Here is a 26,775-nt window from a genome sequence, read left to right on the forward strand (position 1 = left end):
TTTAATTGCCTTTGCAGACGATTTGCCCGTTTGATAAACTAATTATTACAATTTCAGCTAACCAGAATAGTGGCTGCAGTGAATTACTGGGAAGAAGACATAATGCAGACTAACCAATTGATATTTTTACTAAAATTTTTGCCAGCGGCATTGACGATTGTGAATTTTGCATCTGCATTTTCTTTCATCTCGTTTTGTAGGCCCTACCTTCCAAATGGGACGGATTATATCATGGCTAATTGTTCACGGGTTATTGTTATGCACGGCTCGAATCATAACATTGGAGGTAAGTGCAGACAAATGTCAAAATACAAAAAAATGCCAACTCGAATACCATCATGTGCACGTTGGCCGACCGGTGGGACTCACCATGATTAAAGTACTGGGTGCAGCTCCATGCCCCATTGTGTAAAAATCTGTTTCAATGTTATGTTTGTACTAACCCTAGATTTAAGTATTATTTATTTTATTTAATATATTTATTTCGGATAACAAGATCCATCGTATCATCGTATTAGTATGTTATTAACATATATGGCCTTTTGTTCGAAATAAATGATTATTGATTGATTGAAATGTAACGGGTTTTTAAAAGGTCTCAATATAATATTTTATATTATTTTTAATACTTAGTACCTATATTATCATAACTTGTACAATTTTAAAACAGCCCCATTTACTTAGTAAGCGGAATCCTAACGCTACGTCTTACGTAGGCGAACAACGCGCGAACGCGGCGCGGCGCGGCGCGGCGCGGCTAAATCAATCCTTTGATGCCCATAGAAGTGTCCTACGTAAGCGATCTCGTTGCGAACGCGGCGCCGCGCGATTTGCACGCGAATGTCGGGCGGCGAGGCGCGGCGAGACGCGGCACGGAAAAAACAAACCGTTGTTGCATATGGAAGTGTCCTAGGTGAGCGATTTTGACGCGATGGCGAAGCGGCGCGGCGGCGGCGCGGCGCGGCGCGGAACGGGCGCGATCAATCCATTTGATTTTTAGACGCGAATATGACGCGGCTAGAGGCGTGGCGTATATAGAATTACCGGCTATGATTTGATTAGTCGACTCCCGTTTGATTTCTTTATAGGTTTTCCTGTAATCTATAGGCACAAAACTAAAAAAATATATAAATTCGCGGAAATTGACATAAAAGACTTAACTCCAGTAGCGTCTATGGCACTTACGACTATTCTGAGTTCGCTGTAATAAAGATTCGGCAAAGTAATTAATGTAATTATTTTAATTTTTTTAAGCTAATTGCGAAGTCTAGGTCACAGAAAAGAGCAACTACTTTCGTTTTTAACCGCCTTAAAAAAAGGAGGTTCTCAGTTTGACCGGTATGTATTTATGTATGTATGTTTGTCCGTGATTTTGATGCGGTTTTCAGTGGGATTGAGAGTGCGAGTGCGAGTGCGAGTGGGAGAGGGAGTGGGTCCCTGTATTACGAGCGCGCAGCAAGATCAATCGATCGTCATAATGAGACAAAAATAAATAACGTGAAATAAAAAAGTAAAAATATAAATAAATCAATTAAAAAAACAAACATAAAAGCAAAATAACTTAATATAATTTCTTTAAAAAAACCGGCCAAGTGCGAGTCAGACTCGCGTTTCTAGGGTTCCGTACATAATTCCGACTCACGCTTGACTTCACATTTCTAATAGGTTTTCCTGTCATCTATAGGTAAAGAACTATTTTGTATATATTGTTTTTCAATATTTTAGACCCAGTAGTTTTGGAGATAAATGGTCATTTTTTGGCTATTTTCTTAAATAACTTCGAACCTATGTATTTTAAAATTATAAAAAAATGTCCATCTTTAGGTTACTAATGTACATATGTGTACCAAATTTCAACTTAATTGGTCCAGTAGTTTCCGAGAAAATAGGCTGTGACAGACGGACAGACAGACAGACGCACGAGTGATCCTATAAGGGGTATAAGGGTTCCGTTGTTTCCTTTTGAGGTCCTTTCAAAAACCCAACCCACTGAAAAGCACAAAATATTTTTTTATATACCCAGACCCCACCCCTATCCTTGTCCAGTCCCTATCCCGTCGTAAAGCCAATTTCTGCCAAAACGTAATTAATCCATACTATCCATACTATATCAATACTTAATATTATAAAGGCGAAAGTGTGTCTGTCTGTCTGTCTGTCTGTTACCTCTTCACGCTTAAGCCGCTGAACCGATTTAGTTGAAATTTGGTATAGGGATAGTTTGAGTCCCGGGGAAGGACATAGGATAGTTTTTATGTCGGAAATCATCCCTGAAGAGAGTGCAAAGGGGGGTGGAATTGAAAGAGTTAATGAATTGCCTAATAATTGAAGCAAGCAATGTGCGAATTGAATCATTGCTATTAGAATTATCCAGGCGCCATACCTAGTTTAGCTGCTGTCACTAATTCCACGCAGACGAAGTCGCGGGCAAAAGCTAGTAATATTATAAAAGCGAAAGTGTGTCCGTCTGTCTGTCTGTCTGTCTGTTACCTCTTCACGCTTAAACGGCTGAACCGATTTTCATGAAATTTGGTATAGAGATAGTTTGAGTCCCGGGGAAGGACATAGGGTACTTTTTATCCCAGAAATCCCTCTTAAAGGGGGTGAAAAAGGGGGTGGAAGTTTGTATGGGGAATCAACAACCTTTTCTTCAACGATTCTTCAACTTCTCCAACTCGAACTTTTCCAACCTTTTCAAATTCGTCAACTTCAACTTCTTCAACTTCTACTTCTTCAACTTCTTCAACCTTTTCAACTTCAACTTTAACTTCTCCTACTTCAACTTCTCTAACTTCAACTTCTTTAACTTCATCAACTTCTCTAACTTCAACTTCTCCTACTTCTTCAACTTCTCCTACTTCTTCAACTTCTTCAACCTTTTCAACGTCTTCAACTTTAACTTCTCCTACGTATTCAACTTCTTCAACCTTTTCAACTTCAACTTCGACTTCTCCTACTTATTCAACCTTTTCAACGTCTTCAACTTTAACTTCTCCTACTTATTCAACTTCTTCAACCTTTTCAACTTCAACTTCGACTTCTCCTACTTCTTCAACTTTTTCAACCTTTTCAACTACTTCAACTTCAACTTCTCCTACTTCAACTTCAACTTCTCCAACTTTTTTAACTTCAACTTCTCCTACTTCTTAAACTTCACATCTCCAACCTTTTCAACTTCTTCAACTTCAGCTCCTACTTTTTCAACTGTCCTTCAACGTCTACTTCTTCAACTTCTTCAACTTCTCTTACTTCAACTTCTCCAACTCGAACTTCTTCAACTTCTCCAACTTCTTCAACTTCTACTTCTATAACTTCAACATCTCCTACTTCTTGAACTTCAACTTCTCCAACCTTTTCAACTTCTTCAAGTTCTCCAACCTTTTCAACTTCTACAACTTCAACTTCTTCAAATTCGACTACTCCAACCTTTTCAACTTCTTCAACTTCAACTTCTCCAACTTCTTCAAATTCAACTTCTCCAACTCTAACTGCTTCAACTTTTTCAACTTCTCCAACTTCTTCAACTTCTCCAACTTCAACTTCAACTTCTCCAACCTTTTCAACTTCTTCAACGTCTCTAACTTCAACTTCTCCTACTTCTTCAACTTCAACTTCGACTTCTCCAACTTTTTTTACTTCAACTTCAACTTCTCCAACCTTTTCAATTTCTTTAACTTCTCTGACTTCAACTTCTCCTACTTCTTCAACTTCAACTTCTTCAACTTCGACTTCTCCAACTTCTTAACTTCAACTTCTTCAACTTCAACTTTACCCACTTCTTCAACTTCAACTTCTCCCACTTCTTCAACTTCAACATCTACTTCTTCAAGTTCTCCAACCTTTTCAACTTCAACTTCTCCAAAATCTTCAAATTCAACTACAACTTGTCCAACTCGAACTGCTTCAACTTTTTCAACTTCTCCAACTTATCCTACTTCTTCAACTTCAACTTCTTCAACTTCGACTTCTCCAACTTTAACTTCAACTTCTTCAACTTCAACTTCTCCAACCTTTCAACTTCTTCAAGTTCTCCAACCTTTTCAACTTCTTCAACTTCAACTTCACTAACTTCTTCAAATTCAACTTCAACTTCTCCAACTCGAAGCGCTTCAACTTTTTCAACTTCTTCAACTTCTTCACTTCTCCAACTTCAACTTCAATTTCTCCAACCTTTTCAATTTCTTCAACTTCTCTAACTTCAACTTCTCCTACTTCTTCAACTTCAACTTCGACTTTTCCAACTTCTTCTACTTCAACTTCAACTTCTCCAACCTTTTCAATTTCTTCAACTTCTCTAACTTCAACTTCTCCTACTTCTTCAACTTCAACTTCTTCAACTTCGACTTCTCCAATTTCTTTAACTTCAACTTCTTCAACTTCAACTTCTCCCACTTCTTCAACTTCAACATCTACTTCTTCAAGAACTTCTCCATCTTCTTCAACTTCTACTTCTATAACTTCAACATCTCCAACTTCTTCAACCTTCAACATCTCCAACCTTTGCCACTTCTTCAACTTCTCCAACCTTTTCAACTTCTCCAACCTTTACAACTTCTTCAACTTCAACTTCTCCTACTTCTTCAACTTCGACTTTTCCAACTTCTTCTACTTCAACTTCAACTTCTCCAACCTTTTCAATTTCTTCAACTTCAACTTCACTAACTTCTTCAAATTCAACTTCAACTTCTCCAACTCGAAGCGCTTCAACTTTTTCAACTTCTTCAACTTCTTCACTTCTCCAACTTCAACTTCAATTTCTCCAACCTTTTCAATTTCTTCAACTTCTCTAACTTCAACTTCTCCTACTTCTTCAACTTCAACTTCGACTTTTCCAACTTCTTCTACTTCAACTTCAACTTCTCCAACCTTTTCAATTTCTTCAACTTCTCTAACTTCAACTTCTCCTACTTCTTCAACTTCAACTTCTTCAACTTCGACTTCTCCAATTTCTTTAACTTCAACTTCTTCAACTTCAACTTCTCCCACTTCTTCAACTTCAACATCTACTTCTTCAAGAACTTCTCCATCTTCTTCAACTTCTACTTCTATAACTTCAACATCTCCAACTTCTTCAACCTTCAACATCTCCAACCTTTGCCACTTCTTCAACTTCTCCAACCTTTTCAACTTCTCCAACCTTTACAACTTCTTCAACTTCAACTTCTCCTACTTCTTCAACTTCGACTTTTCCAACTTCTTCTACTTCAACTTCAACTTCTCCAACCTTTTCAATTTCTTCAACTTCTCTAACTTCAACTTCTCCTACTTCTTTAACTTCAACTTCTTCAACTTCGACTTCTCCAATTTCTTAAACTTCAACTTCTTCAACTTCAACTTCTCCCACTTCTTCAACTTCAACTTCTCCCACTTCTTCAACTTCAACATCTACTTCAAGAACTTCTCCATCTTCTTCAACTTAGAAGTTGAAGAAGTAGACTTCTATAACTTCAACATCTCCAACTTCTTTAACTTCAACTTCTCCAACTTCTTCAACCTTCAACATCTCCAACCTTTTCCACTTCTTCAACTTCTCCAACCTTTTCAACTTCTCCAACCTTTACAACTTCTTCAACTTCAACTTCTCCAACTGCTTCAAATTCAACTGCAACTTCTCCAACTCGAAATTCTTCAACTTCTTTTCAACTTTATCAACTTCTCCAACATCTACAACTTCTCCTACTTCAACTTCAACTTCTCCTTTTCAATTTCTTCAACTTCTCTAACTTCTTCAAATTCAACTTCTCCAACTCGAACTTCTTCAACTTCTCCAACTTCTTCAACTTCTCCAACTTTAAATTGTCCAACTTCAACTTCTCCAACTTTTTCAACTTTATCAACTTACGTTATCACGTCAAAATTAATAAATAAATAAAAGAAAATAATATCTTAATTTCGTTACAAATAAAGAAAGTTCGCATTTTTGACTAATTGTAATTAGTCATCCATTTTGGGGGCGAAAAGAAGGATGTAATAAAAAGCAGATTTGTTTAAAAATTATGGTACCCAAATTACTAATTCCACGCAGACGAAGTCGCGGGCAAAAGCTAGTACCTAATAAGCAAATTAATAACCACCCGGGTAATTGTGTACTTAGTTTTTGAAGGCGGTGCCAAATCAAAATCCCAGTAAACCAAAATTTTAGACAACGAAGAACGCTGCACTTACTTGCATAACCACATAAAGACATAGGTTACTCATAATTTAAATACAAATTTACTAATAAACCGTGTCTGCGTGCGGCCATTGCGATCGTGGAGTGTCTCCCTAGTCGGACAAGGCCGCCGCGCCGCGCCGCGCCTTCGCCGCGTTCATGTGTGAGTAGGACACACCTATACGTATCAACGTTTTGTTTCTTCTTCGCCGCGCCGCGCCGCGCCGCGCCGCGTGTTCGCCGCGCGTTCGCCGCGCCGCGCCGCGCCGCGCCGCGCCGCTTCGCGTCTAAATCGCTCATGTGTGAGTAGGACACACCTATACGTATCAACGTTTTGTTTCTTCCTCGCCGCGCCGCGCCGCGTTCGCGAGTTGTTCGCTTACGTAAGACGTAGCGAGTAAGAAATATCTCGACAGACAACACTTTCGATAAAAAAACGATTTCATATCTTTTTATCTGTTGCGGAACTACGATGTGACAGATATACCACATTAAACTTATACCATCTCTTTTTTTTCACAAATCACACACTTGAGGTTTTTTTTGGCATGCAAAGCGTGCATTTTGGATTAACATTGATATATGAGAAATAAATAAACATTATTGAATAATCTTCATTCCCTATAAGACAGGTTTACCTAGTTTAGGGTTTCCTAGGCTGTCTAACAATATAATACTTACTCCTAAAATCTAATACTCTTCTACTATGCAATAAGCTGCATTTTTGATACCTAAATAAATCAATTTTCATTTTCATCTTACACAAATCGACATATGTATTTTCACAGTAAACTCAATAACGCTTAGGTACTACTCGTAGTCGTCGTAGACGACCCATGACATTATTATACCCAATATACCCATATCTCTTTACCTCGACAGAAATGGGTGCCTTTCATCCCTTGGTTAACAATATACTATTAAGCGAGCATGACATGTTCAAGCTGCCGGGCTGTACCTACCTATTAATATTTAAAAAGTAATTAACGTTTAGTTCAGTGAAATACAACATTTTGTGCTTGTATGTTACTTGCGAGGCGTACATATGTTATGCGTTATTAGTTATTTCTATTTTTAGTTTCATTTTGCTTTAATCTTTTAGGTGCAATAAAGGAGTATGTCAAAGTGTTCTTTCACAGTTTCAAAACCTTTGTGGGTTAGTATGACTTGCTAATGCACATTTAACCATTGTAAAATGTAAATAAGTAATTAAGTTCTTCTTCTAAGGTATATCAATTGACTTTTTTATGGGGTTGAAACTTATGTACGTTTTTTCAAGACTACGCAATTTTGTATTTAGCTTCACATGGTGCATCGTGCACTAATTACTATGTAAATTGTACCTATAAATTTGAACACCGGTCAATTAAATACATTTTGTGTCTGAAAATGAGGTTTTTGACACAAAATGTTTCGAAACGTCTTAAAATTAACGTCATACATACATATGTGGGTGATCCTGTATCAATTGTCAGGCGCGCAGAAATCCCATTTAAATAGAATTGATATGTAATTTTCGGCATAATGGTGTGTTTGATCGATCGAATGAATTAAGTTTAATTCTGTAGTCTACAATGTAAAGAAAATTGCATATTGCATATGTTTCGCGCCGTCTAAGTGGGCCTTTCGTGACATGCATTTTTGTATCAAGGAACAGCCAGTGTACAATAATATGACTTATAGAGGCTTGGTTTTAGGATGCGGATGCACACCTACTATGTCGGTGAATACGACGGACGCCCTCATCTCTACAACGCTTGTAATCTTAACTATCTTGTATTTTGCCTTTATGTGCGGATATGTCGCGTCCGCTCGCTCCTCAACGGGCAACGCCTTACTTGATCACATAGTGAGTGTCAAATAGTTGCATTTCACTTCTATAATAAAATCCCCGTAAATTCCTAACTTCGCCTTTAAAGGGCTTCCGCTCTACGCCAAAAAAAAATGCATTATCAATATTGTAAGTAGGTACTGTTTTTTTTTTCAAACTCGCATATTGAATAACCAAACACAAGTGATTATTTTTATTTCAGGAAAAAACATCAGACTTGGCGAACTTTTTATACCAAGAAAACGTTGATCCAATGCTAACAGCAAGAACGTTAAAATACTTCGATTATTTGTGGCGACGCACCAACGGAAGCAATCCTCAGGTGAACTGATAAAATTTTATGATAGTTGACTAAAATTCAACGAATAATGCTAAATGCGCATCACTCGCACTCTAAGATAAAAACTAAACGACGCTGCTAAGATTGATCCTAACTATAATCAAGAACTCTTTCGAATTACCTGGCTACTTAATTTACCTCGAATAATCTTTTAATCGTTTCTGACATAAAGTATGGCTATGTCTAGCAAATATGCCGGCGACTCAACTCTGCATTAATGGAAGACACTCTCGTCTTCATGTACGAGAGGACCCTACGCGAGGTCCCACTCTTCAGCAAAGTGGAGCGCTCCTTCATCAGGGTCATCACTCAGCACCTCAACGAAATGTACTTCCTAAAGGCCGAAACCGTCATACAATGCAAGGATGTACAACCGTATATTTACATTATTTATCGGGGCAAGGTAAGGAAGCTGGGATTGCGGGTTTGCCATTCATTCAATTTTTTGAAGGTATGTATTACCGTTCCATAAATACTCCATTACCTCTTGGGGTTTAATGTCCTAATACTAGTACAAATTAGCTCCACTGAAATTTAAATCTTAATGAAATGGAGCAGTTGCTTTTATTTTGTTTCGTTCGATTTTAAAACAAAACAAATTCAACTCTATTTTCTAATACGCTTGATTCAAATTCGATTGGCAATTTTCCTTGTAGGTACTCGTATGGTGGGCCGCTAGAGTATAATATGTGGATACCTATAATATTTTTCAGGTTGACGTTATGAATTCTTACAATGAAATGATCACTTGTATGGGACCAGGCGGAATGTTTGGGAATTTTACTGGGGTAAGGAATGTCTTAAAGGATAAATTTCATATTATTACAATGCGTGTTTTTAAATACTTTTGGAAAATGACAGTAATAAGTACCTACATCAGAATAAATAATAATTTTGTGGTAACAGCATCCGATATCGTGTTCCGAAGTGTCAATTTACGCAAGCCGGAGCCTCGATTTGCTCGTCATCCCGAGCCAGACGTTCTTCAACCTGGTGAAGTACTACCCCAAGATACAGGAACCCTTGAACAAAGCGTTCGAAACGTCGAAAGACTACATTCTGCCAATCAATGTGAACATCGCAGATGATTCTGACTCAGGTACAGATTCAACTTAATGTTGGAGCGAGGGAAAATTTGATTTGTATCAATATCTTCAGTAAAACTGTTCTTTGGCCTTCGGGGACCGGTCCGGGTCCGCGATTTTTTGATATTTGTTTCGATTTATTTCGTACATTATGAAAATTTATTATTATTTATTTAGGTGTCTATATATTTAAAGCTGATATGTAACCAGTTCATAGAGACTCAGCCATAAGACGTCCACTGCTGAACATAGGCCTCCCCCTTGGACCTCCATTCGTACTGGTTGGAAGCGACCCACATCCAGCGACTTCCGGCGGCCTTAACAAGGTCGTCTGTCCATCTTGTGGGTGGACGTCCTACGCTGCGCTTGCTAGTCCGTGGTCTCCACTCGAGCACTTTTCGACCCCATCGGCCATCTTCCCCATTTGCGATACACATACGACAAAAAAAATATATGACTACTTAAATTCGAAATAGAATATTTTAAGCGGTATATCTAGTTATCAAGGATCTATACAAAAACCAAACATACTTATAAAATAAACAGTGAATTATAGAAGTAACAATATTTTGAAAGCTGCGAGGTCTATATTCATTTTATTGCGAATTCATTAACATAATAATTATCTCATTATCTGATTACAGAAGGGTCAGAACTCGACGATATATACTCTATGGACTCTAAATTCAGCTCCATCTGCACGACCGATGATAGTCGTTATGACTTGCCTGAATACTCAGGTATACAATAAAAGAATAAAATTTAGGTGCGGAACCCTAAAAAGACTGCATAATCTTATACATTTACGTGGCGGTAAAATGTGCCGTTACCGTGGACGTCCACAGTAAAGTATAAATGCGTACTTTCGCTCGAGAAATTACTACAATGACGTACCTGTCTTGCTATCATACAGCTTATTCAATCTAGTATAAACAGAAATAAATGTCATAAACTAAAAAGTGGCCAAGGCCTCCAGTGCCCCAGGCTGGAATCGAACCAGCGTCCTCCTGCTATCGCGACAGGTGCCTGTGCCATTCGGCCACCGGGCCACAGCGGCATAGGTCGAATTTTTCCAAGTATATGCACTTCTTACTGAAGGCTTATGGCGCCCCCTGGCCATCCCTAAAGTAGAACAGTACGGTTCAGACCTTCTAACTGGATCATCTCAGGTGATACCGAGTTAGCGAGAGAGATGGCGCTGCCAATCAATACTATTAGAAGTATTTCATTTCAAGTAGAATCTAGTATACTTATGAAACTTTGAAATTGCTTATGAAGTAAACTTTGTTTGTGCGCAGCTGCTTCAACATTAAGAACCGCCCATTCGCAGTCGAACTTGAGCCAGACGAAGTCGGTGGGCACGATGAGCGCGTTTTCCCTGCAGAGCCAAAAAAACGTGTACAATTTGTTCAGGCCGGGAACTTGGATGTATTTGGTGAATATTTAGCTCTATACCTACTTATTTACATACTAGCGACCCGCCCCGGCTTCGCACGGGTTACACTAAATCTTAACAAATTATACATCTAAACCTTCCTCAAGAATCACTCTATTGATAAATGAAAACCATATTGAAATCCGTTCAGTACCTACTTATTGATTTAATCGCGAACATATATACATACAAACAGACAAACGCGGCAGGGGACGTTGTTTTATAAGATGTAAGTAGAGAGAGTGATAGTTTTGCCTAACGCAGGCATTTTGTTCGCATGTTTCTTAACTATGTGTGCTGTACAGACTCTTATATTGTTATGTTTATCTTTTTGGATTGGAGTATTTTTATTTTATGCAAAGCGATATTTGTGAATAATCGGTTTTTGATCATAATATCCAACTTATCTAATTGTCAGTCAGTTTACTGAGTGTAGGTATAATAGCATTTGATAAGGTAAACTTCCTGCTTGACAGCCTTATTCTAGTAGTTTATTACTTGTAATTAAAAATGGCAACTACTGAGATATTAGTGTCCAGTGCCCTGTTTATCAAAAGTTTGTAACTTGTAATACAAGTGGAAGTCCCTTTTTGAATTACAAATTACAAGCTTTTGATAAACAGGGCACAGCACTGAGAAATTAACGTTACTGTGCTTACAGTATTACCTATTTGATCATTTACTATGTTAATAATAAATTTTGATTTATATTATTTTATCTACCTATTAAGACATTGCATGATTAGTTTTAGCAATGACCTGTATTTGACTTGTTAGATGTAACGTTCCTTTGTTACTTGGCCAAATAAAGAAACTTGAAACTTGTATCAATGTGTTGGTTATTCCCGCTTCGATTAGAGGCCGGCGACACCATTTAAAGTCCGAAATGGCTCGCGTTCATCATTGTCAGCAGGCCGATTATCTTTTAAGCCTTTACACTCACTCCGCTACTTTTCCCCTTTTAAATAATTATACGTACCCGAAACCGGCTAAAGAAATAAAATATGAGTATTTTGCCGGAGGTTTGTAACTTGGCATTAATTCAGGCGGTGATAAAAAACGCTAGGTAACGTATTGTTTTTAATTAGATAGGTACTATTTTCTTTACAAAGCGTAGTCCTTACACCCTGTACCAGGGGTACTCAATCTTTTTCTGTCCGCGGCGCACTTGCAAAGTTTAAAAATTAATCGCGGCGTCTTAAACTAGCTAGGTTATACGAAATAACAGCTTGTAACTTGTAATACAAGCGGATGTCACTTTTTGACAGCTTTTGTTAGAAAGGGACTTACAAGTTTTTGAGAAACGGGCCCCAGAAGTTCTAAAGTCGCGTTTATCGCGTCCACAACGACGTGATAGCGAGTCTCTTAATATCTTCTGAATACTATTGCCTGGCTATTGCGCGGTGTCAGAAAGTGACATTTATGCTTTTCTTTTCGCTATGAATGGGATAAGTGCGACCCACTGAAAAGTGGTTGGTCTGTGTCGCGACCATAATATGTATGCAGTTTCAAAAGTATGTATGTACTGTAGGTAGTCTGTTTAATAACTTTTGATTTTTTTTACAGATGGGAGGCTACTTGACAAGTTTCATGGCAACGGCGAATTACGTGATGGTTCTCTACAGCATTACTACGCTAAACGACTGCTATGGTATTATGTGGGCGCTGGCATTTTTCGACATTTATTTCTATCTGAACATGTACTTGACTATGCATGAGGTAATTTTTTTCAGATTTTTTTTATCAAGTAGAAACACTACTATATAAATTATAAACTGAAATAACTACGGTGGGCTAAGCTTATGGGCTAAGGAAACTGGTTCGATTCCAGCCTGGGGAGGCCTTGGTCACTTTTTCTTAGTTAGGTAGGTGGTTAGTTAGGTAGTTTTTCGTAGTAGTGGGCATTTACTTCAGTTTATTTTTTTTTCAGTTATAAATCTATTTAATATTAGGATTAAAATCGACACTGGAATGTTGAATCTGTGGTGCGAACATACGAACACATATGTACAAAGGATTCATTTTATTGAACTTGTTACTTTTTCAGGGGTACGCAAGCAAGCGTGGCGAATTGATCATGGACGCTAGCAAATGCCGTAGAAACTACTACAGACATACAATATTGTTCTACTCAGATCTGTTCGTTAACTTCCCATTAATGCTCTTCGGATTTTGTTTTCCGTAAGTCGACTGGATTTAGTGCTCCAATTAACATTTTTCTTGTCCTAACTAAACCAGCAATATCGGAAAAAATATGTTGTGTCTTTAGTTAGCAATTGCATCGATGTTGCGATTGAATACTCTACTAGTCTACTACTCGTACTAGTCAAATATTCGTGTTGCATACTCTAAAGGTGAGAACGTATATAAATACAAACGAAAGGCAAATATATATTTTCCCGGCCCAAATCCGCTTAAAATGAAATACAGGTACATACATTAGACACCAATATACATTTTGTTAAATCCGTAGATATATGTACTGCGAGCTACAAAATTGCATGGACATTATGAATGGAATTCATTGATAAAAGGGCAATCAATTTTGGATGTGCATATACTTACAGTATATGTATTTCAAGAATTATATTGAATTCACCTTCATGAAAGTTAATATTACTGTCCTTTTAATTTGTTTATTTTTTTATTGTACAGTCAAAAAATTTAATTTCATACCCATTTTGTACTTTATCACAGTATGAGGTCTCTAGCGACTTTCATATTGATTGTCACGTCACTGTGACAATGGGTCGGAAATTAAATTCTTTGACTGTATGTAATATATATCTATAGTAGCGAACCGCCCCGGCTTCGCACGGGTTGACAAATTATACACCTAAATCTTCCTCAAGAATAATTCTATTGATAGGTGAAAACGGCATGAAAATCCGTTCAGGTAGTTTTTGAGTATATCGCGAACAAACATACAAACACACAAACAGACAGACGCGGTGGGGGACTTTGTTTTATAAGTACCTATCTATACAGGTAGGTCATAGAATTGATCATTTCATGATGTGAAAATCATTGAATTGACCGGTTGGCCACATCATGAAAAAGTCAAACCTAACCTTACCACCATGCCATGAAGTGATCAATCCAAAAAGGGCATTTCATGATATGATCAAATTATATGATCTGGCCACGACATATTATACCTACATATAAGTCGCACAAGCTTAATAATATTGGCGCTACTCACTGAGTACATACAATACGGTGTCGAGGTATGTCTATGAACTATCGTGCGATGTTGCCATTTATTATTTTTATTAATGTTACTAAACTGTTTTCTAAGCCCAAACAACTTTTCTCTCGCAGATACTAGTATAGATTTTATCAAAGTACCTATTCCCGTGAAGCGTGCAAGGTATTTTTGAAATGCACTACCCTGGATTTTATTTCCCGTACTTACCTGGTTTTTTAACATCATTCGAGATATTTTTTTCCGGAAACACATGCTCGTTATTTCCTTTTGCTTCGACGAGTGTAAAAATTTAATAGCGTTCATTACGCCGAATTCTCTTTAACTTGTTTTAATAATAATTATATTACCAGAGCTTATTACCAGTAGCAGATTATAAATTATGGTTAATAAGGCATATAATTACAACCGTAAGATTGTGAACCCGTGTTTACAATCTAACGTAGGTTAGATTAGTTTGTAATTTTCCTAAAAAACTGACGAGTTTATATTATAATTTAACTAGCGAGATTATAAACTGACGAGAGTGTATGGTGACATATGTATAAAATTAATGTGCTCTAAAATCTATCTCACAGCTCCAGTTAAGAGCGCTCAATAGGTTAACATACCTACTCGTAGCTTAGCATCAATTGGGACATATCCTTTGGTGTCTTAGAGGATATAACCAACGGAGACGCCATGTCTAAAATTTTCGGTACAAAATAGTCTGCCGTTTTTTGCGGGGGAGGGGCACATCAAATGTATAGGTACGTCATGTCAGATAAACGTCAGTCCATACATATGGTTGATATGTGGTTGACCATTGGCCGCCTATTTTCGACAGAGGGGAACGCCTGTTAATGGCGGCTCCATTGTTAATTACTCCGAGTTTGGTGTATATATTTTTAAAAATAATATTTTTCATGTTTAACTATTAATGATTAAGGTCAATGTGGCTAATTCCGTCATAGGGACTAATCCGTCCACGAGCGTATATTTCTTTGATTTTCAATCGTAAAAAAAAAAACATTTGCTTTTGATTGCTGAAACGAAAAGCAATCGCTGCTTTGTCGACGAAATTATCAATCTTGTTCGTTGTTCGAGTAAAACGCTAGTGGACGGAATAGCCCCTATGACGGAATTAGCCACATTGACCTTAACATTTAGTTACAGGAAAACTATCAAGGCTATGCATTACCTGAGAGCAAACAAGCTGTTCCGAATCAAATACTTGTTTGAGTTTTATAACAAGTCATCGGTTGTTCTTACAAATAACCTTACTACCTTACAGGTGTGTTACTGCCTCGCATTCTCGTATTGATTATTAAGTTAGTTACAAGATTTTATTTAACTTACTCTTGTTAGGTAGTTAGTATTTTACTAAGTATATGTGTGTGAGTCAAATATTGGAAGCTAAATTAGAATCGCTTCCTGATGCTCGATTGGGCTCAATTTTTTTTCTTAACGCCTTTAAAAAATGGAACACAAAAGTGGGAGAGGATCCACTTGACAAGTGGCTTCTTCTATTTTTTCTTACCTACATAAGCTACATGCATGCCAAGTTTCATGCTTTCTTCCGGATGTGACAATACTTTTCAAATTTGTGAGGGAAATAAGCCGGACTTATGTATCGAACATATTTTAGGTAGAAAAAAACATTTAATGTTCTTATAGATAAGTGTGTGTGTGTGCACAGGCGGTGATGACAGTGCACGCAGTGGTGTTCTTCGTGCACACCTTCACGTGCCTGTGGCTTTTCGTCATCATCGCCGTGCAACCCATCTGCACCGTGCGGACGATCAAGACGCATTTTCTTGAAGAGTAAATGTGTTTTATATTTATTTTAATTTAGTATTCTAATACTTGTAGGTTCCAAGAGGTCGCAAATTCGAGTCGGAAGTGGTGAATTGTTCCATTTTTCCTTTTTATATAAAAAAAATAATGACGCACTCTTCAAGTGGCGTAGGTACGTCGTTTTTGAGTTCTTGGAATTTTGATTTTAATGCAATTAATAAAAATATTGATTATCAAATAATTATTCAAATTTAAATGACGTAATCGGTCGGGAGCCGCTCCAAGGGTGCCCTGCATATTGTACATTCTACTTGTCAACTTTGACTTTTCACAATTCAGTTACCACAGACCATATGGCGCCATCTATTTTCACTGTCAAGCTCGAAGGTATGATTTTTTCGTTGACTTTAGACCTATTCTACAATCAATAACTCTTTGTAGCTGAATATCCAACGTGTCCCTAAATCTCTGGAGAAACTGTTACCTTGTATAGATACACTGTATCGCATTCAGTGCGGATTAATCGAAGGTCAATTATAGAGCTACCGATTTGACCCCTAAATATGTTCAGCGTATTTCTTAATAATAGGTATAAAGCTGATACCTGCAATGAGATATGATAAACATGGTGGTATAATAATATGCGCTGGTCGAGCCGCATTCGTTATTTAAACTTAATTATTCTTTCATCACTAACAAGCTGTGAACAGAAATTGTATTAATCGTAAATTACCTGGGAATTCATAAATATTATCATTGAAAGTCCGATAATTTTGCAAACGTACATTAGGGTGTTTCATTTTTCCGAATTTTCGATTTTCATCTGACTTTGCTCGAATTCTTGTTCTAACTGATAAAAAAATATTATACGTTAAAAAAAATTAAAATCGGTCAACGTTTAGAGGTTGCACAACATCAACAAAGATTTTTCAAATAACCAACGACTCTACATCGGAGGGTAGAAAATGGTTTAAGCGGCTACCATCAAAGCAGAGAGTAGTGTGATACTGAACCTTCTACATATAAATAAATTTTAAAATTAATAGTAAACTTGGATTTTGGTTACTCGATAAATGTTCTAATTAAGATTTTTCAGTTTTTCCACCTATTTCCAAAGGAAAAGTGCTTTTATCGTGTTTTAGACGCAAAATTCAGTTTTCTCATTCGATTTTAGTATCAGTTCATTATATTTTGTCATTTTAGAACATAGTTCATTTTCACGCAATGTATGGGGTTCTCACTCTACCTTTTCAACTTGTGCAACCTCTAAACGTTATTCGATTCTTTTGAAAATTGAAATAGATAGTTTTTAGTGTGGGGAGACTCCATTGGTGAGCAAAGTCAGGAAAAATATTACAACTTTTTTTTCTCCATACAAAAGTGAATCACCATAACGTACCCAGAGGCGTATACTTAGGAAATAAAAATATTTTAGCGTTTAGAGGTTATTTTATCGAATCAAATACATCGAGACTGTAAATTGATTATAAATGTAGGGACGAGTCCCCATAAAAAGTTTTTGTTTCTTTAATAAAGACAAAGCAAGAAATCTGTATTGTCTCGTTCTAAACTATACCTCAAATAAACTTCGTTGAATTTAACATTAGTGTGTTACAAAGATAATCCATTATTCTCGTTTGTTTGTATCATTAGTCGGATTTTGATTATACAGAGAGTCTACGAGCTGTGTTATTTCTTATTGTTATTAAATAAAACTTTGTTGTATTGGTACGTTCAGCATCAAATTGATAGTAACGGTCTAAGTGCCCAAATATATTGGAACGCATCCTTATTTCCACTTATATGGTAACAAAGGCGAGGCGTGCAGGTTATAAACAGAATTACTTAAGTAATATTTTAATACAACCTTTTTATTTCAAAAATCATTTCGTACATGAGTGAAAAGCGGTAGAGACTGGGGTGAGGATGTGTATTTAACTAATTAAATAAAAAGTAGAAGTGCGCAAAAATCTACGGATAAAATTTGCGGAAAATCGCTTTGCCAGTTATGAAAAAAATATATATTTACTTACCTTATTTTTGTAGAGAAACGCCAACCAAAGTGTGGGACTACACGACGTCTTTCTATGTGATGGCGACCTTGCTGACCGCTACGGGTGGCGACGAGTATCTGGTCAACGACTTGACTCCCGAGATAATTCAGAACATTTGTCTGCTCTCTGGGAAGGTGCTGGCAGCTGTGGTAGTCGCAACTTCTATGCAGGTAAATATTCGCAACTGCTATTCATACGATATTTTTCTTTGTAACGGTCACCTTGCTGACCACTACAGGAGGTCTAAGCATGAGTTGCGTTCTCGCGCGCGACTCCATATATCAAGCGCGATTTCAAGTATGAACTCAGGCGCGATAACGCAACTTCTGCTAGACCGCCTGGTCATAATATTTATTACATTATTTTTACTTACAAAAACCAAATTATTTATAATTTAGACTAGGTTTAACTCAAAAACTTAACATGTTGACCAAACTTTTATATCTAGGTCACGTTTTCAAAAGAACATACATTAACTAAATACGAAAAGGCAACGGGAGAACTTATGGACGTACTTAAAAATCAAGGACTTTCAGGTAAACGATTCACTTAACGACATATTTTTAATCCAGCTGCTAATCATTTACCAGTACCTTACATGTTTTATTTTAAGAGGCTGATTAACAAAATTATTCTATCATTTAAGATTACCAATCCCAAAAATTGTGGAAGTATGTCAAACAACTTTGGGTGACAGAGCGTGGACGACAGGTACTAACCAAGAATATTTTTAAATAAATAATTTCGTTACTTGTCGCGGTAATAATGACATTAAATGTTTGATCAAGCAGTTGCCAGCTCTCTTGGCTCAGACCCCGTACGTGAGACGGTGCGACCTTATGTCGGCAATGTTCGGCCAACATTTGAGGAACTGCTACGTTTTCGCCGACACGGGGGAGTCGTTTCTTCGTCAGCTCACCGTGGCCATGGATTACACAATATTCTTCCCTGGTAAATCCCCAGTTAATTAAGCTTTTCTTTCATTAAAAAAGGATTTAGGAGAAAAACGCGAGGAACTTTGTTTTTAATTGTCTCTGTCCTCATTTTAAACGTAAATAACTCATTAGATTTTAGCTAAAGAGAAATAAGTAATTTTCATCATTCATTAATGTTAAGGTCAAGGGAATTATAGATTGCGCGGGGTTGTATTTGTTTTAACCAAATTGTAAAGTGAACCTCCTGATGACAAGGCTTTTGTAAGATCGAACTCGACATAATAAATACTGTTAAAATAAACGTATAACTAGATTCTCACTGGCTTGCCCATTTAATGACAGCTGGGAATTATATTCAAGAAATCCCAAAGTAACAGCGAGCCAAATAAACTCCGACTTAAATACCTAGCGAATATTTTTAACGCCCCGCCACTAGTAGGTATTGCTTTTCCATTTTCAGGTCGAATCAATAAACAGGGTAGCTATATTTCGTAGTAAGAGTATATTAAATGTAAACTATGTTTTAGGTAACTACATAGTAGTAGCGGGTGACAGCGACGCCCGCATGCACTGGGTGTCCTCCGGCACCGTGTCCGTGGTGTCCGTGCGGCCCGACTTGACGGAAACCACGCATGAACTATTAGGGCCCGGAGACGTGTTCGGGATTCTGCAGGGATTGCACCGTGGCATCATTCACTGCTTCTCCTACAGAGCTGAGACCAAGGTGAGGGTGAGACGCTGTCGTTCACTGTTTCTTTTCGAACCTTGAGCTTATAACGATTCTCGTATAATAACGCCGTTAGGAACTTTTGGCCGAGATCAGTAGACATCGATTTAAAACATTGTAAAATAATCTTTTGTTTTCGGTTGAAATAGTTAAATTCACGTCAATGATAGTTACATTGACGGTTAAACATATTATTTGGCCGACCTTTTTTTAGAGACCTCTAAGATGAGCCAGTATTGTCTCGAGATAGATAAGTCGCCGGTAATTGAAATAACCAATATAATCTAACATATTACATAACACATTTCGTAGGTACGACGTTGAAATTTGAAATCTGTTGATGTCTCAGATCTTTAGAACAAATGAAAAGTGCCAACCATTTCGTGTTGTCAAACATTTAATAACAAACAACGATTGCGAAGCGAATGAAGCGAAGCTCTTGGCCCGATTCGAACTTTAAGATACGTCGAATATTACGGCTAGATATACGATCTGGATTAGATATATCTGTGTCAAAAGTGACGTTTCTTCAAACAAAAACTTCACTTTTGACACTGACATATCTAATCGATATAGTATCTAGCCGTAATATAACGTATCGTATCGTAAGTATCTTAAAGTTCGAATCGGGCCGTCTAACCTGTTTTTTTATATAAACTATCAATGGTTATGTTATTGTAGTAAATTTGTGAAGAACTGAATTGAAGAGGGTACAGTCGGGCCTCGAAATTGACAGTTCTTTTTATTCATACTCTACGCTACCGAAAACCTACACAAAAGGTTGTCAGATAATGGAACGCAATAATGGCGGATGGAATACAATCAAGGCACAGAAGTGTGATTTGTGTCGGCGAGAAATTTTATTATTGTCGTTTGTTAATTACATAAGTAGGTATACGAATATCGACTTGAAGTAATTTTGCATAAATACGGAATCGATATCCAGTTGCTATTTGATATAGTTTCTTTGTATGATCTAATGGTAAAGAATTATGAATAGCTATACATATATCTGTGTAGAGTCTGTTCGGAAAGATAAGAGTCGTGTATTGTGCCTCATACTTACATTCCACGGCTCGTCTCCTTCCGCACAGACTCTATAGTATATAATTGAGGTCCAGTTTAACTATATTTATTGACCTACGTACTTACTTAAAACATGAATTCTGTGAAGTAAATTTTAAATATACTTATTACGAGTACGGTATAGATTAAATTACACATCTTTTCAGGTAAGCATTTTGACGCTGTCACTGGACTCGTGGATCCACATATTGCCGTACTTTCCGGAAGCGCAAAATAGTATTACAAACAGATCTAACATTCTGTTCGCTCGTATTACTAACTAAAATGTAATAAAATGCGGTAATGTAATCACGTACCGATAAGCAAAATGCTTGTACGTTATTTTTACACAGAAAATACCGTATTCACTTGATTTTAGATAGTCGAAGGTACTAAGAAGATATTTCTGCATGGAAACCTTCAGTATTTATACTAGTTTACTATTTTTTGAGTGCTGTCATTTGTGTCTAAGATTTATATTGTAAGGTTATAAGCAGATGATGTGGCAATAATCTCAGTGTTATAAATAAATAATATGTGTAACTAATTAGTGTAATATTATTACTAACAATAGGCTACAATCCTAGTATTTATGAATCTTTGTTGGGGTATTACTTTTGCCTCACTATAATCGAAGATAAGTTATACAGATTGGTAACTTGCATAGGTAGCACTCTTACCATTGCATTGGTTACTCTTGATTGCCTTTACAAGTCCTTCCACGATACAATCCTTGATGACGTGACAAAAATATAGTCTTTCTTACTATTTGTACAGTCAAAGCGAGGCAAAACAAAAACGTAATATGCGATGAGCCAATACGTACATTCCTATTTTTCTTCACACTAAAAATTACTACAGCATCACTATCAAACTAATGTCACTTCGCTTCGCCGTCTTGATTCTTCAACAATCTAGGTACGACGTAGTATCCAATCCATGTTATGTTAGTAACTACTGTAGGTCTACGCAAAAGACAAGATAGAGGCGTGACAATCGTCACCGAGGAGTTTTATTAGAAAACCTTTTTCAAGGTAATTTATTGGAAATGTCCTGTGAGAATAATAGTGATTTTGGCTGGTTCTTGCCTACCTATCTGTTAGCAATAAAAGGGTCATCCGATTGTAGATACTTTTGATTTTCCTTTGCTTCAATCAAGACGATGGTTTAAATACATATATACGAAATACGAACAATAATCTTATTACAAGGAAGTTGATGTAAGTTACACTACACGTTCCAGAAAAGTAGCTCTTGAAACAAATTTATTTAAAATATTAAATGTATGTGTATGTATCTCGCTCGCACTCATAAATTGGTGCGAAAGAAACGCACTAAGACAATTTGAAATCAATATTATTGAGAATCTCAGTACGCATCCATAAATAATAATCAAAATTCGTGTTATTTTGTATAAATAATCAATTCAGTTTGAAACGAGATACGAAAATACCTATCTCTGAATTAATTTTGTTTTAGAGTAGGTAGGTAACTTGAAATGTAATAATGAAATAGGGTGCGTTGGAGTTAGATGGAATGGATTTTTGATAAGATGATCAGTGTTACATTGAAACCCCTGTAAAACAAAATACAAAGATTTGGTTCGAAAAAATTGTTACATTAAGGGGAAAGGGCAAAAAATGTAAAGACTTGTCATATTCCATCGATAATACTCCTGTAATACGGTACCAATGACGAAAACAGACATACTAAACATATTTTAGCAACAACCAAAAAGACTGTGAGTAGTTGGAATTCTGGCACATAAATGCTGTACGTTGTTGGTGATCGGCAATAGAAAAGTATGGGAAACTATGGGATTAACATATAAAAGGACGTCTAGCGCCATACAAAATCACGACATAGACCTCCCTTGATAAAAACCACTCGACAACAATGAAGAGGAACATAATAGTATAATACTATGTGAAAGTACCTATCAAAAGATTATTGTCAGCCTTTATTAAATATAAAACCTTTATTGTGTTTAAATAAATCCATTTTGTTCAAGTGGTTCACCATCTTTCGCGCGTTAGCACAAAAATTTGCTGAACCAGAAAAAACCGATACATTTTGAGCATTAAACATTTTCGGTTCACTTAATGCTCGCGGTTTGGCGCGATGAAAAATCCGATTTTCCATAATATTGATTTGGATAGCAAATGGAGGCAATATCGAAGTGCTGATTTGTCGCTCCGCTGAATATTGGTCTGGCGTGGATTCAAATCGACGCGGGGCCGACCGACGAATATCGACTATGGGGCGCGACAAAAACAGTGGAGCAGCTATTGGATTTAAAAGGATGCTCAATTAATGGCTAGAAGATGTTGATGTCAACTTTAGCCAGTCTTCTCCGAGACCACGGGGACCACGCCGTCCTCGAAACGTCGGAGGTAAATCTTAAAACTTAAATACGCCATTGTGCAATTTAATAATGTTTTGTGACAGAAGAGGTATTTTTACTAATGCCAGCTCTAAGGTTGCGATTTGAACAAAATAGGTAGTGGATACCCTCTAATCCACACTACAATTCAATTCCTATGATTTTTTATTTAATTTCAACTTGATTTAAAATCAGTTTTTACAACTACCAGGTTTACACTTTTATTGGGTATTTCAGTCAAGGAAAAAGCGTTCTAAACATGTTTATGGTATCTTTGGAAAGTTTGACCAATAATATTACTTACGGCAATGAGTATCCATTGATTTATAGGAAAATCCTAAGGTTTACATTTAGATATTTATTCGCGCCCATATGTATAAATTATGCGTATTCAAAAAACTTGATCAGGAGAATTCGCTATGAGAATTCGTGGTTTGATTACCATTTACCAAAGTATACCGTCGGTCTTGCTCTTGCCACAGAATAAATAATATGTACTAGGTACAGAAGACTCACTATCTAACAAAACGCGTCTGTTACGATCAGGACAGATATGGCCGCTAGGTGGCGACAGCGCCACGCGCGGCTTATAGCTAGCCACCAAGATTGGTGTGGAACGGATGTACTTGTAGCTACCTGTTGCAAAGCGACGAAATCGGGGAGTGAGCCACGCCTGCTCTTGCTGGATGGCAATATTTACCCGTCAATGCAAAATGACCCATTTACATTACTTTTGAATGTTGACCCTTTCTGGCTAAGCTCAAATAAACTCTTAGGTATAAGAAATGGCTCTGCTTTCCCTTTTCCCCTACGCCCACGACCCGACACGGCACGCAGAACAAAATAGCTAACATTGATTTCGTTTTGCTCATCCACAGCTCATTGGTGGACCGTTATCTATTATTTACACTCACCGCGACTCGTTCAAGTATGAGCAGTGCGTTTGATGGGGATAATGTAGAGTCGGTAATCTCAGTTGGTATTCCCCCTTCCTATACAAAGTGAATCCGCCTAGCGTGTTTTTTTGTAGCGAAGCGAAAGTGAATAATGGTTATTATTTATTCCTAATTATTAGAACTCCCCATTGAGTTATTATTACTATAAATAAACCATACTAAACAAGCACAATCGCAACCTGTACCACGCGAACAAAAGCGCGCGCAAAAACGGAGACGTTAGCGTATATATTTTCAATTGTGATATGGAGCATCAATTTGATTGAACTACTTACCTATTTATTTTATTCATCGTCTTTATCATTTAACTACCTATCCAAGAATAGGTAAATGAAGAGAAGTGAAGGACCGCCAATGCTAACTTTAATTTACCAAGCTCAGGCAGTCACTAACGAATAACGATAGCTCCGCGGCAGTCGAGCCTTGATTTAATTCCGCCGAAGTGTGGAACCTCGGCTTGATATAATGCTCGACTAAATAATGAGGACCATCTTTCTCGCCTCCTCCGTACCCCTTTTCTAGTGTTGCCAGGATTTTTGGAATACGGAATATACACTTGACTGTACTTATAACTAATTATTTGACGGAAATATTTTTTTCTGAAAATATATGAGACCCAGTTTAAACTCGAGAACATACTAGAATCACCTTCTAGTTGGGTCCATATTGCTACTTGTGTGTCAGATTGCGATTTCTTGCTCATATGCACAGATTAAGAATGAAGCTTATGCTTTAAAATATTTGACGTGTGCCGCTTGAATTTATCATAACAGACTGGAAAATACGAAAGTCTGTATCTTTGTTAGGAAACACGGTGGGTAGTCTGTAGTCTCTTATCTATATCTTATCTTCTTATCTAAATAAATAGTCAAAGTTTAAGTCAAATACCTACAAAATGTATAAATCTACAGATTATTTAGTAATTCTGGCAACCCTGTCCTTTCCCTACTTTGAGATTAATCGTCAACATACCTCAATGTCAACCGCTCTTGTAAATGATGCAAAAAATAGTGACAAATAGCCGTAAATATGAAACAGTCCTTTCAAAATCACTGTCGTTTTATTACACGGAATTTATTCTTGTAACGATGACATGCAAACGCTTTTGGGCCTAAATGATGATGGCGTTTTCTTTATTTTGTGGAGGCATTATGTTAAATATGCTCACACATTTTTGTTTAAAAATGGAAATTCATGTTGCTGGATGTAGGTTAGTTTAAAACTTTTTTCACCACACCAGCTCGGAAAGGCTTACTTTGCACTTCAAAAACTGATAGCAAAGTTGCATTTTATTCACATGTGAGACAAAGTAATCAAATGCAAATTTTGAGTTGTTTTCTTATGTTTGATGGTAGAATTGACTTTTAAATGATGATTTTCGATGATAAATATTTAATAACATTCATTTGGTTTGATTTCGTTTGATATTTTACATTTAATATTTGCTTCGGGTTGGTGTCGTGAAAAATTTTGTGATTCACTTGGGGCAAATTTTGTTTAACCCTCGTGCTTTGAAACCCTCGCAATGCTCAAGATTACATTTTTCGAACCACTCGCTACGCTGGTGGTTCAATTTTAGAATCTTGCAGAATTGCGAAATTTGCAGAATTCAGAAATTACTCGAATATAGTTACTTATCTAAAAATATACACTCGAATACGTTTATACTTTTTTTACAATTTGATTTTTAATTTTAACGTAGGGGTCCGAATAAGCAGATACATTTAATTTAACCCGTTTTGCAAAACTTACCTAAATCACGTATCGGTCGCACACGCTCCTAGTCACGTCCCGCGGTGTCCGTGACAGTTCCCAGTTGAGCTTATTTCTGCGCCATTACACACCTACAATGCCTTTGATATTTTATACTGTTCGTTTAATTGCATATCACTTTGTTATAACAATTTAAAAGTATCATCAGCTTGGCCGAGTGGTGATAATATTTACCTATGTACGTACGTACCTGTTTAGTATTTGAAAAGGAATCAAATCACATTCGTATATTGTTTCGAAGAAAAACTTTTAAATTACCTATATGTATAAATCTTGAATATTAAGTTTTGAAATATTTATCAATTCAATCACTTTATCAATTATACAAAGCAACAATAACGATACGCCATACTAAATACAATTTTTTTTTATAGACTATAAAACCTCAAACTTTTCTTGACTCTATAGCAATATCTAGAGTCTGGCTAGCCAAAAATTGTTGACAGATATTTCGTTGTTGTATCACCAATTGTCTATGATTAAAAAAAAAAGCTAAAAGTCAGTTGTCAATTTATGTCATTCATTCAAATTGTTTGCGGTTTATAAGGGGTTTATTTTAAATAATATTAATAATGTCTATACTGAGTGAGGTTCGCAAAGTATTATTTAAGCTCGTAAATAATTACGACAATGTGCGAAGTCGACGTGTAGCGTTGTATAACGAAAAACTGCAATGTTTACAACTCCTAAAGAAATGTAAACAAATTCGGAGGTTGGTGCTCTATAAATATTTTGATACTTAGCTTTTAGCATATTTGGCATAGTACTTATGTATTTTTTTGGTGATGGATTAATATTACGGTATTATCGAGCTAGATCTTATTTACACTACATTTCATTTTTCGCCTTGTTACAATGGTATATGGTGAGAAAGTGTTAACATATGTGTTTATCGTTGACTGTACTTTACATAGTGGTAGAAATTATGTGAGCTGACTTTGAGTGCACGTCAACGTATATTTAACTTATATCCTTAGGTACCTTACATGTGCACAGAAATAAAAAATATTTTCTAGTATCAAAACTATAATTCCTACTACACAAAGTGTGACCAGCCCA

The 26,775-nt window shown here is 36.7% G+C and overlaps 1 protein-coding gene across 1 annotated transcript in view; it reads left to right on the top strand.

Annotated features, from left to right (window-relative positions):
* LOC134791774 (uncharacterized) overlaps positions 1-20,892 on the top strand; it is a 49,885-nt gene extending 28,993 nt beyond the window's left edge. The window contains exons 29-47 of the mRNA XM_063762929.1: positions 58-286; positions 7,254-7,307; positions 7,849-8,000; positions 8,185-8,304; positions 8,510-8,725; positions 9,036-9,110; positions 9,229-9,421; positions 10,052-10,147; positions 10,706-10,842; positions 12,409-12,561; positions 12,890-13,023; positions 15,197-15,320; positions 15,726-15,850; positions 17,870-18,047; positions 18,326-18,413; positions 18,524-18,588; positions 18,669-18,828; positions 19,340-19,536; positions 20,772-20,892. Coding sequence (XP_063618999.1) covers positions 58-286; positions 7,254-7,307; positions 7,849-8,000; positions 8,185-8,304; positions 8,510-8,725; positions 9,036-9,110; positions 9,229-9,421; positions 10,052-10,147; positions 10,706-10,842; positions 12,409-12,561; positions 12,890-13,023; positions 15,197-15,320; positions 15,726-15,850; positions 17,870-18,047; positions 18,326-18,413; positions 18,524-18,588; positions 18,669-18,828; positions 19,340-19,536; positions 20,772-20,888 — 2,613 coding nt within the window. The 3' untranslated portion in view covers positions 20,889-20,892. The remainder of the gene's footprint in view (positions 1-57; positions 287-7,253; positions 7,308-7,848; positions 8,001-8,184; positions 8,305-8,509; positions 8,726-9,035; positions 9,111-9,228; positions 9,422-10,051; positions 10,148-10,705; positions 10,843-12,408; positions 12,562-12,889; positions 13,024-15,196; positions 15,321-15,725; positions 15,851-17,869; positions 18,048-18,325; positions 18,414-18,523; positions 18,589-18,668; positions 18,829-19,339; positions 19,537-20,771) is intronic.
* The last annotated feature ends 5,883 nt before the right edge of the window (positions 20,893-26,775 follow it).

Source organism: Cydia splendana, chromosome 6, assembly GCF_910591565.1.
Source record: "Cydia splendana chromosome 6, ilCydSple1.2, whole genome shotgun sequence".
NCBI classification, from domain to species: domain Eukaryota; kingdom Metazoa; phylum Arthropoda; class Insecta; order Lepidoptera; family Tortricidae; genus Cydia; species Cydia splendana.